The 12038-nt window shown below is 35.8% G+C and overlaps 1 protein-coding gene across 1 annotated transcript in view; it reads right to left on the bottom strand.

The window, feature by feature from the left end:
* Nucleotides 1-4235: 4235 nt before the first annotated feature.
* The window catches only part of ADAMTS6 (ADAM metallopeptidase with thrombospondin type 1 motif 6), a gene marked incomplete at both ends in the record, with an annotated part of 155581 nt that continues 147778 nt past the window's right edge, over nt 4236-12038 (bottom strand). The window contains 3 exons of the mRNA XM_082497197.1: nt 4236-4345; nt 10354-10510; nt 11675-11851. Of these exons, the coding sequence (XP_082353323.1) occupies nt 4236-4345; nt 10354-10510; nt 11675-11851 (444 nt within the window). The remainder of the gene's footprint in view (nt 4346-10353; nt 10511-11674; nt 11852-12038) is intronic.

The raw sequence follows: 12038 nt of genomic DNA, 5'->3' as shown, positions 1-12038 counted from the left end.
GGGAAACTTGTCAGGTAGTAACTTGTAGTGTGAATGTATGGGAGGAAAGTCAACAGAATTTTGGAATGACAGGGAAGACTGTTATTTACTAATACTACGCCGTCTTTAATGTCTGATATGCAGAGCAATAAAACTTTGTGACAGAGCACAGGTAGAAATAGCTGTACCTTTAAAACAGGTAATTGTTTTTTGAATCCTCACTTGTAAATAGAGTAAAAAAGCATAACCAAAATTAGTAAATGCCTCATCAAAATATTTAAGGTTCTCTGTATTTTCTTTAACATCCTACTCATAATAGTAGAGTGATTGTTTTCATTAAACCAGAAATAAGATTTTAACCAAGAAACAAGAAATATTTCATAGGACTTGATCAGAGCTTTCCATACAAGGTATTTTTAGTGTACCAGGTAAGAAAAGAAGCATGTCTCAGCAACAGTGACCTAAGCACCAAGTCTTCTGAAATTACTTTCTTCTTTACGTTTAAAAACATCATATCTTCAGATAAACTTCAGATAAAACCTTAAAAGCTTAATGCAAGAAGGACATTTTATTGTTATTGATATCATTGACTGGCTGTTAATGAAATCATTCCAAGAAGTACAGGATATTTTTGCTGCCATTAATTTCATTCTTGATCTACATTATTGCTTAGGCTAAAAAATTATCTAATAATGTACATGACCATGTTCTTGACTTTTCCTTTTCCTTATTGTTTTGCTTATATATGACAAACATTGCTGCTGCCAAGGACAGGATTCTAGCATAACATATAGATGTTACCTGAAAGAAAACATCTTATATATATTTTGAGGCATCTGATGAAGCAAATATTAAGTATACAGAATTCTAGCAGCTGTAAGTCAGGAAATAGACAACTGTACCATGGGAATCATTCTTAAAAGCTGCAGTTTTATTTTACTAAATTATCTATGTTAAAAACAAATCTGTGCCTGGTGTGGAATTTCACTGCATCAAGTGTTACAATATTTTTGTTTTCATTACAAGCAGGAGAATGCATGTAGAACAAGTGTTAAGAAACATGACAATAAATTAGAATATAATTTACAAAAGCAAAAATAATAATAATAAAGTAACAGTGTACCACATTAATACTGAGTATAAAATAATAAGCAACTAATCACAATAATACAAAGGTAATTTCAGTCTGTATTATTAAGGATATCTATGTGACATTCACTCCATTACAAAGTTCCTAACGAAATGGACTATTTTTGGGTGTATACACCTTAAGGGGTTAATCTCTAGATTTTTCTTTCTGTTTTGATCTTCTTCAGCTGATAGTATTGCTTAGTGGAAGTACTGGCACCAGATTGATTTCTGCATTTCGTATTCTACTATTTGATTCTAGGCCTGTCGTACTTATAGCCTATACAAATAGTCCTTTTGTTACTATTTAGGAATATAACACTATTTAGCTTAGATTATATAGACGGCTACAGTGTAGCAGCAGCAATGAACTGTGCTGTGGAAACCAATTATTTTTCTTTGAATTAGGTTTCATTTTTCGGTCTTAGTCTGAAGCGTTGCTTAGTTTGTAAATCCACATACATTCTGTGTTTTGTTCCCTTTAACAATACAATTCAACGTTGCTCCAGGGAGTTCTTTAAATTCCAACCTCAGTGCTGTTATGTTGCAGAGTAAACATTGGACTCCCTAGTGTTCTAGCACCAGTAAGAGAGCAAAATGTGTCTTTGCAAACACTCCTTACAATTTTAATGTCCTAAGTGAGGTAAAAAAACCCAAAAGGTTTCCATTGAATACATAGAAAACCCTTTTCTTGTTAGCTGAAAAGACACATTAGCTGATAAACAAAATCATGCCCTGGAGAAAACTGGACGCTGAAACAAAGAGGTCTCTTGCTTAGGGAATGCTGTAGCAACCCCTTTCCCTTTCATCATATTTTTTACATAGCCAGGACATGCTAGCACCAAGGTATTTTGTCAAAAGGATATGGAAAGTTGATTCACTTAATAGAGAAGGACTACATACTGCCCTTAATCCCTATGTGCAACTCCCAAAGATTGGAGGTTTTTAGCTACTGGTGTCAGTTTGAACAGGAGTTGTTTACATGGTGATGAGAGAGGCAGATAAGCATATGTGAATACACACAAGCGAACTGAAAATGAATTCCACTGGTCACAGGCATATGGAAGTGGAAATATTGGCAAGAGGTAGCAGAGGACAGGAATTTGATGGTCACGAATACATGGGGTACACAAAACCCAACAGGGAGATTGTCAAAATATTGGGGGGATTTCATAGTACGAGTCCTATTAACAATATCTATTGTTCCATGCTAATTCACATTAGTAAATAGTGTGCAACACATTTGGTTTGTTATTGGCAAAATACACTGGTACACTTCAATCTCATGGTATTCTGAAATTATTTTTCACTGAAAAGAGTATTTTTTAAAAAAAAAAAGTGCTATTTGAGTTAGAATTTGTAACACATTATTGTTCACATAATTTTAATTGCACTACAACAAAGGAGGCATAGTTGGACACAAAAGCACATTCAAGTACCTGCTGCAAAATGCAAGTGTTCAAGTACAATATATTAATATAAACAAGTACCTGCTTTCCTTATCTCCTTGTTGAGTCTGTTATTGAAAAGTGAAGGGGAAGAGGAGCATAACAATTAACTTTTTTATGGTAAATTCTTGAATGTGTCTTGCCTAAGTAGTTTGGTTTCACATTTAAAAATGCAAAGTATTTGGTGAATATTAAAAATATGGTAATACGAAATAAGTGGAGTATGGCAGCAGAATAGTTAAGGCATCTACCTACTTATCTAGAGGCATGAGTTTGTTCCAGTCTCATGCTGAAAGCTGCCCCTAGCTTTAAATATGGTCCAGCTTTAAATATGTACCTGCCCATTTAGGTGAAAGCGGCCAGACTTCATTTCAACCACCTCCTTTCCAGTATGCCTTACTCCTGATAGTCCAACAGACATCTTGGCTCAAGCATGCTTTTGACTTATCATGTGAACAGAACATAGATACCTCCATAAGTCATTTATTCTTTGGTTGCAACACTTGCCCACTCGGATGCAGTCTCCTGAACTGCACATTTAAGTATTCTTTCTCATAAACAAATGACCTTCTGTTGTGGTATCAAAGAAGGCAACATCTGGAATCCATTTTAACTTCCAGCTTTGCAAAAGATTGTTGCAATTACACAGTAGGCTTATCTTTTGCACTGGAATTTTTTAGTTTTGGAGAACCAAAAGTAACATGTAAACCAGATCTGGATGCCCACAAAGTTATTTCTTCTTTGTGGATTGTGTTGTAAACAAAAGTGAGGTGGAGTCAAAGTATAAGTTTTAAGCAACCTGTAAAGTAGTAGTGAAGGAGCTGGCAATACAGTCTTCACCACTGTTGAGCCTGCCTCCTCCATGATACTGGAATATGTTCCCTTTCAGTGGAAATCTCAGCTTCACTTGTACAATGGTAAGATGGCTATAAACCTGCGACACGGATTTCATTTCGTTTCATAGCACACTTGTATTTCATGCACCACTGCAATAACTGTTGCACCTCTTAAAACTAAGTCCCTCATGGTTGTTCTATTTAGTATAGCTTTATATATGGCTCACAGCAATGTTCAGGAAATACGGATTACTCCAAAGGGAATTAGGTGGAATGAAGGAAAAATACATTTTTTTTTTAATTTCTGCTCCTTAAATAACATTTCCAAGCTCATTTTATAATTTAAATTGTGGTGCTGTGTTGTGAGATAAAATAGTTAACATTTTTAAGCTATGACTTAACATTTTTTTGATTCTTCTTTACTTCCATAGTAGACCAAGTCACAACAGCTACATTTTAAACAGTTTTAAATAGAAATGGATTCAGTGTCATTGCTAAGTCCATAATAAAAATTATTTTAATGGTCCAAGGAGGTAAACAGACTATTGGATTTAGTCAAAAGAACACAAATGTTCCACAGTAAGCTATTCTATATGTGTTGTGTGGATCTTTCCAATTTGGCATGCCCTCCTTATACTGTGTCCAGCACTTTGGATTAATAAATCCCACTTCACAGAAGTTAAAATAATATTGAAATCCTGTCAGCTGAGGCTGACCAGTGGTTACGTTTTCCACAGGGTAATGCATTTGCAAGGACGTCAATCTCATTCCGCTGTGTGGCTCTCTTCGATGGACACTCTTCCACAACAATAATAACAAGGCACATTCTTGTGCTTTCTGTGGGTCAATGTCCTTGGCAGGTCTTGCAGCACATCTGTCTGAAGTATGCTCGACTGCAGAACTTGAACTTCAGCACCAGTGGGCAATATGCCACTTTGTTCACATCTTTGCACTCTAACAATTAAGAGCATTAAAGAGAAAAAATCAGAAATAAAAATTAAAGTACAAAGAAAATTTGACATTTAACATGCTGCTTCTCTATCCATCCACCTTGCCCTCTTTGTAACTACTTTTTCTAGTCCAGACTAGTGCACGTAATGTATTTTAAAAAGGCATAAAAATGTTTGCAGGGCTCCTCTCCCAGGCATTTAGAAGTATGCCCACTTTGTATTGGAAGAATTATCATTTATTGGGTTAAATGATCACTTCAGACAGCTAGGAAATGTGAGTCATTTTCCTTACAATACTTTTTACTTTTATAGCTTCTTTCTCAGGAGTTATTTTATCCATCCATGAAAGGTTATCCAAAATCTAACATGATTCGCACTATTTGGTACCATGCCTCTGCATTTGTAAGAATCCTCGAAATAGAACGTGCATTGCAGCTAACAGGGATAGAGAAAGTGACGAGTGTTATGAAAAAAGGCACCAACAGTGTGAGTTCAGTGACCGGACTGAATGGCGGATTATACTTTAGGCTTGGTTCCACACATCCACTATTTCTGCCATGCAGGAGGAAAAGACATTTTTTATGCCTGTAATAGACATGTAAGAGCTTTTTTTCATAGTTGTGTTTTCCGTATGTACTGGGCTTACTGCCTCAGCCACCCTTGTCATACTGGCAGGAATTATTCTCCCAGGAAGGGAGAATAAGAGCTCAACCACGCAGAGGAAGGATTCCTTCTCTTCTGTCCCACACAGGTTGTATCTAAAGGGACTCGAGGGAGTATATTACAGGAGCACTGCTGGAATATATTGTGGTTCTCCTCTGGCTCAGTTTCCTTTGTGTCGAAAGAAGGTGGGAACAGGGAATCAAATAGTTTGATCCATGCCCAGTTCCCATTCTGATATAGCTGAACGTGCAGCTGTATCTGAGAGCTCAGGGGTACACTCAAGTTCTACAGCTCAAATGTTGCTGCTGCAGATTTCCTTTGCACTGGAGTGAATATTGTGATAGATGCTCGATAGGGGACTTTCAGTTAAATGCATTTGCACAGTTCCTTCCAGACTGGTATTAAAATAGGACTTCGGCAAGGAGCTTGTAGGAAGCTGGCAGAGATGTATAAGAGAAAAAGTAAACCCCCAAAGTTTGAATTGCAAAAATTAAGTGATGGGAAGAATGAAATTACATTCATTTCTCAGAAACTTATTTGTTTCAATAGAATGCAGTGAGCTTTTACACTTTTAAGGTTGCATTTGATATTGGCTTCCTCCTACAATTTTTCTCAAAGTACAACAGCTATAAAGAAAATGTGAATAAAAAGGAAATGAACTAGCACTACTCTGACCAGTATTGTATTTTGTATTGATTTGATAACTAGAAGTGAAGACTGGAGGCCAGGATGCTGTTGCTCCAAGGCCTGACAGAACAACAGTCCTTGACTCCGAGATGTCTGTAAACCAAATATGAAAAGGGACAACAGACACACCAAACAGGGAAGAAAAAAAAAAAGTAATAGTGAAACAAACACAACCAACATGTACAATCATCCAGCTAGTCCCATTTGCCTTCCTTCTACAGACAATCTCCTAGTACATTATTTTTGCTCTGGAACAGGTAGTTATGGAGCGCGCGTTCATGCTGCAAGCACACTGTAATAGCAAATTAAGTGCAGATGAGGATTTTTAGTATTTGAACCTACGAAACCATTAGTGAGACTGAACTTCAGAGTTATACTGAATGGTATTCCTATTGATAATAGGAATATGCATACTGGCAATATGCATGCTTTTAGCTAGATAAGTAGAGGTCATGAAATGATTTAAACTTTCATTTCATTGACACAGACACAGTACTTTCATTGTAATATTTTTACTTCACCTAGCCATTTTTTGTACTACTTTTCTAATTTTTTAATTCTCAATTTGGAAACAGAGTTGGATGCCAGGAGAAAAGACACTGGGGGTAGCTGGTTGAAACAGACATATGTGTCTAGCAGCAACTGTACACGGTCACTGTGTTTCACTGGGTTTCAAAAACTCTTTCCAAAAGAGGTCAAATATCTTCCAGAAATATTTCAGGTCCTTGTGCTTGTGAGAGACAGATGGTGAATTATAAATGAAGTGAGGAATAAAAAGGTTCACTTGACCTTGATGAGATGTAAAAAGTTCACTCAATCCCAAAAATAACCTTCATACACATTGTATTTAGTTAAATGCAGGTACAGCCACTAACTGTATTTTTGCTAAAAGTACAATTTGAAATTATCCTATTTCATGTTTCTTTAAGTTATTCTTCCTCTTGACTAAAACTGGAACTTGCTCAGCCAATGCTATTTGGAGAGCAGTGAGACAATATTCTGGAAGTTGCCCACAACTTCTGTTTTAAAAATCAATTTTGAAATAGATACGGTGGCTGATGAAGTAGCCTATTCTTCATAGGACCGTGGTGACTGGAAGAAGTTTAGCAGAGCCCGTTTTGTTCCTAGTAACTACTGTTAATAAGTTTCAGTAAGCTACATGCATTAAACTCTTCCTTCCTGAACTTTGTGGCTAGATCAGACAATACCATGATATTACAGTAATAAAATCACAGAATGTCACTGTGCCTTCAGCTAAAGAGACTGCAAAGACATGTCATACAAAATACAAGGAAAAATGAAATGACATAAAAATAGATAAAATATTTTTTCAGGTGAAGTTTCACATGGCCTTTAGCAGTCTAGATTCAGCAGACATATATGTATTTAAGAGAATAAAATAATTCTGAATATATTTCAAATCATGTGGTACATGCTTCCTGTAGTTCACTCCCACCAGCAAATGCAATGTTACCCTCATCAGTGGCAGCCCATCAAGATCCCATCTACAGTATTCTAAATCATCAATGAAGAAAACGAAGAGCTAAAGCAGATATAAAGTGTGACAAGATATACGGTAACTTTCTTTTACCGTTTCTGTATCCCTCTTATTTTATGTAAACGACCCGTACTTTCCCTAAGAAAGTGCTTCTGAACTTTACCAACATGATCGTTATACTGCAGAGTGGCTCAAGCTTCCTCAAAAACATGTATGTTCTTATCCCGGGTTAGCAAAATTAAATTGCCCAGAAATTGCTGAATGGGTTCCACAGGCTGTGAGTAACAGAGTTTGGCAAGTGAAGGGAATCAGGAGGTTTGCTGGGGTTTGAAATAGGAAAGGTATCCCCTCAGGTAGTCTGACCCTGCGGCAAACCAATGACCTGTTGCTGAAGTTGCTTTTGTCCCACAGTGGGGCTCAAAGCATGAGGCAGTGCTTCTAGGTGGCATGTGGACAACGTCTCCACATGCGAGCAGGTGTGCTCCGCTATGTGCATGCACACCCGAGGGGCAGAACCCTCCCTCTGAGACACCCGACTCCTTCCTTGAAAAACAAATACTGATACACAGTTCACATCCCACTGCAGCTGGAGAGAGACAGAAGCAAGTGCACAGGCACAGTATGCTTCTCTCACAAATACATTCACAAGGAAATACCAGAACTGAAATATTTCTTTCTTAGAAAGTATTATCTTTCCAAAAACAGTTGTGCTCTTTAGGATTAGTTAGTTCTTGAAATCTTACAAGCTTTCCATCATCTCTAGTATGCTGAAAAAGATACGCCTCTCTGTTTAAAGGCTAACACTTTACTAAGACAAGAGATGTCACCTCCTCTCTTGTCTAAGAGGATTTTTTTAAGGCAGAAAATGTGCAATACATGCACATTATTCTGCAGATCCTTAGTTTGTGCTTCTTATAGTCACTATTTAATAGCAGCTCTGAAATGTGTATAAATTAGAACATATATTTAGGAAATACTTGCAAAAGCACTAAAAAATACCTTGAAGGCAAAATTTTCATCTAATTTTGGGATAGGGTACCCTTAGAATTTATGGATTGCAGCAAGGTTCTTCTGAAAGAATGCAGGTATTTTGAATTGTTGAATGAACTTTCAGACTTCATTTACCTTTGAGCCACTTAATCACTTACTAATAATTGGTGGTTTCCAGTAAATACCTTAAACGCAGGGCATAAGCAAAAATGGGATGCTAAGCGGCAACGTGTTGGAAACTGTATGTATTGGAAGAGATCTTGCTGTATCTTTTCCCCCTCAGTTCTTACTAACCACGCTAATGAGGCTGCATGGCTGTCAGTAAGGCACTGGCTCACACCTGGCCCATTCAGAGTGCAGGCCAAAGAGCTGAAGTCCATCTGGAATACTATGTAAGTGATTTTCAATATTTTCTATTTGTGGATCCCAAAAATTTTCCAATGAAGGTGTAAGTCCCTGAAAAACACTATTACCAACAAGCTTACATTTCATAGTCACCCTACAGAGTTCCACTGTAAAAATGTCCACAGCCACATAGTATACATAGATCACACACAGAAATCTCCTGATTGTATTCATCTATAGGAGATTAGAATATTTTCCTGATAATACTGAAGAATAATAATACTAACATTATGACTACTAATAATATGACCTTGTCATCTTGAAATTAAGATGCGACTGGGACTAAATCATACCCACTTATAACTACTTTATTACCTCCCTCACTTTGGAAAAAGTCAACATCTCTGTTTGGAAATAAACTATCATTTAGCCTTTGAGCTTTAAAGGGCAGAAAGTTTCCTAGATTGAAAATCATCACATCAAGATTACTTGAGAGCACTAAACATACAAATGGGAATTTAAACAACCAATAGAAAATTCTATTATGAAGATTTTTTCAAATTACAACATAGGATTAGAAGACCTTATTTAAAATTAAAACTTCCAAGCAGTAAACTACAGTGAGTGTATTTCTGGCAAGATTTTAGCATGCTCCCATTTCATCACAGACATCTCCATTTGACAGACTTTTATGACAATTTTGAATCTATGGCATGAACATGAATGGATACAGAAGGTATTGAATAAACACCAAATCAGAGTAGACTGTAGCATAAATTTGCCTTTTTTTGTTCCATACAAAAAGGATATTGAACTCCAATGTAGTTGGAGAACCCACGTAAAAGATACTCCATTATACACTGCACAAAGATTAGTTATGCTAAAAAGAGTTAGTGGCATTATGGTCGAGTACTGAAAATTTAGGGAATAACTGTTTTAAAAGCACTATCATTGCTGTGCAATCTTTCTTGATTTTTGGACACATGTGTTTTGGTAATGTTTTATTCCTTTACCCCTTCCGCACAAAATGAAATATACTCATCTGGTGAACAACTACTCTAAATTTTTACAATGAATAAGGAAACTTTTTTTTTTACTGCCTAGCATTCCATTTCTACTTTGAAGGCAGCATTTCCTAATAGGTTGGCTTGAACAATTTATGAGTTCAGATCCAGAGCCTTTCATAAACATTAATAAGCCTATTTTGACATTATTATCTAACATATACTCTAGCAAAAAATATGTTATGATGAAGCTAGTTAACAGTCTGATTAAACTAGACTGTATCATGTAAAAAATACTGTAATTATTTCAAACAGGCATTATAAATCCAAGAAATTAAAAGTTCATTAGAAGAAGCTGACAAGTAGTTCGAAGTATAACAACAGGCTTATAGCACTGTGTAGCATTAAATTTGTGGTCCCAGTCTTTCAATGAAAATGCAATTAATTATTTTTGCTACTACATTGTTATGGTAACCACTGATAGAGCAGGTAGAAGGTCAGTGGATGAGAAGTGTATCCTGCTGTTATAGACATTTCCATTGAGCCAATAAAGAGACTGGAAAATTAAATTAATGACACAAAACAATAGCATATTGTCCATGAATTAGGCTATATATTTTTAAAGGTGTTTTTTAAACAAAGAACCTGTATTCAGGTTTTCATTGCCTTCACCTTTGAACTACAATGACTAACTAGAAAATAATTGTAAAAAATTCATTCACAGTCTGAGAAGTGATGTCATGTAGACTTATTAATTAATGCCATAATACTGACCATGTCACTTCGCTCTTTCCAGAACAAATTATATTAAGATGGCAAACTTACCTTCTGTGTTGGAAATGGGAGTACTGTCACATTTACTTTCACACTGCTGCATTGATGGAGGTCTAAGTGTTTCTGGACACTCGCTGGATGCTTGTCCGGTGTATGAGAGGCACTGTACTGTTCTCATCTGTTGCCCAAGACCACACTGTGCAGAACACTAAAAATAAGAAAGATAAAAAAGTAAAACAACTTGGATCCAATCTTTAAATACAAAACATGGTAACAGAAAAGCAATCAGGAACAATACACATGCACAAATTTTAAAGAAGACAGGCATCTGAAGTGACTTGACTAATACAGAAAATAATTTTCATAAAATAATTTAGAATATTTCTTTTTTGACAGTATATGCAAGAACTTGTCTTTCAAAGAAAATAAAACACAATGTAATGTTGGTTCCCTAAACAGTTCAGATTTGACATATAAGAATATAATTTACACTATTTCACATATGATGTCTGAGTTTAAGTGCACGTTTTCACGAGAGAAATAATCACTTTAGAATAAAAAACAGAAACCAAAGAGAACAAGAATTTAATCTGCTAGAGGACTTTTTTTAATGAAAAAGGAAACTATCTTTCAAACAAAAATAGTTTGCTGTTTCAAAACAATTTTTAATTTCTTAATTTTTTTAATGGTTTTAGTACAGTATCAATTTAAGATAAATGCATATCTGTACAACTACCATAAAAAAAAAAAGCCAATTAGACTCTAATATCACAAATGACTGTCCTCTGGTTAGCTAAGCTAAAGTGTTTTATTTTCATTAGTGGCAAATTACCCAGCAAACTTAGAACCTGAAACATCCATTTACTATTTTAAAAAGAGGTTATTGATCATAATTGAGATGCAAAGACATAAAGAAGAAAGGAAACTCAGTATATCGTGTTTAGAAACACTCCATAATGGCAGCATTATTCAGCTTGTCCCGTAACAATTTAGCTCCCTATCTGGTAATTCAGCGTATTTTATGTAAAAGCATATAGAACTCAAAATTTTTTTGGTGGGGAGATTTTTTATCTCTCTCTTACTAAAATAGGAATTGGCTTTCTATTTCCATCATGTTTCTCAAGGAAGTTAAATGTGTTTTACAAACACTAAACCTCACAACATTGCTGTACCCCAAAATCGCCTTCCAAAAAGACTGTAATAAGGACTATTTAATTTTTAAAAAGATGCATACAGAAACTCATCCAGTAGAAACTAGATTGCTGTCAGCAAACCCTTCATATTTCCACAAACAACTATCATCTGAGACAAACAGGACAGAAGCCAATAGAAAATATTGTTTCAGTCACAATACTTATATGAACTATCTTACCTGTCCCCAGTCTCCAGTCACCCAGCGAGGAGGAGGACATCGGCCTAAACTACAGCGGATGCGGACCGGCGGTTTGCTTTCTTCTTGGCATTGCGTGGCTGGAAAAGTTTTTAAAAGATCGCTGCTTTTGCACAGAACAATTCGGTGTTTGAATCCTGGGCCACACTTTGGCGTGCACTAAAAAATATTTATATCAATAAATAATTAAAATCTCAGTAAACGGACAATAAAAGTGTCAGAAATGTTTTTATGGAAAACAGGAGAATAATACAGTTATGGTCGTATAATTAAATAATAATCATTATTTTCCCAAGAGGATAATGATAATTTTAAAATGTTTAGACACACAAATAAGCTCACTGAC

The sequence above is a fragment of the Vanellus vanellus genome, assembly GCF_965231255.1.
Source record: "Vanellus vanellus genome assembly, chromosome: Z".
In the NCBI taxonomy this organism is placed as follows: Eukaryota; Metazoa; Chordata; class Aves; order Charadriiformes; family Charadriidae; genus Vanellus; species Vanellus vanellus.
The sequence above is the reverse complement of the archived record's forward strand: the minus strand, read 5'-3'. Positions and strand labels throughout refer to the sequence as shown.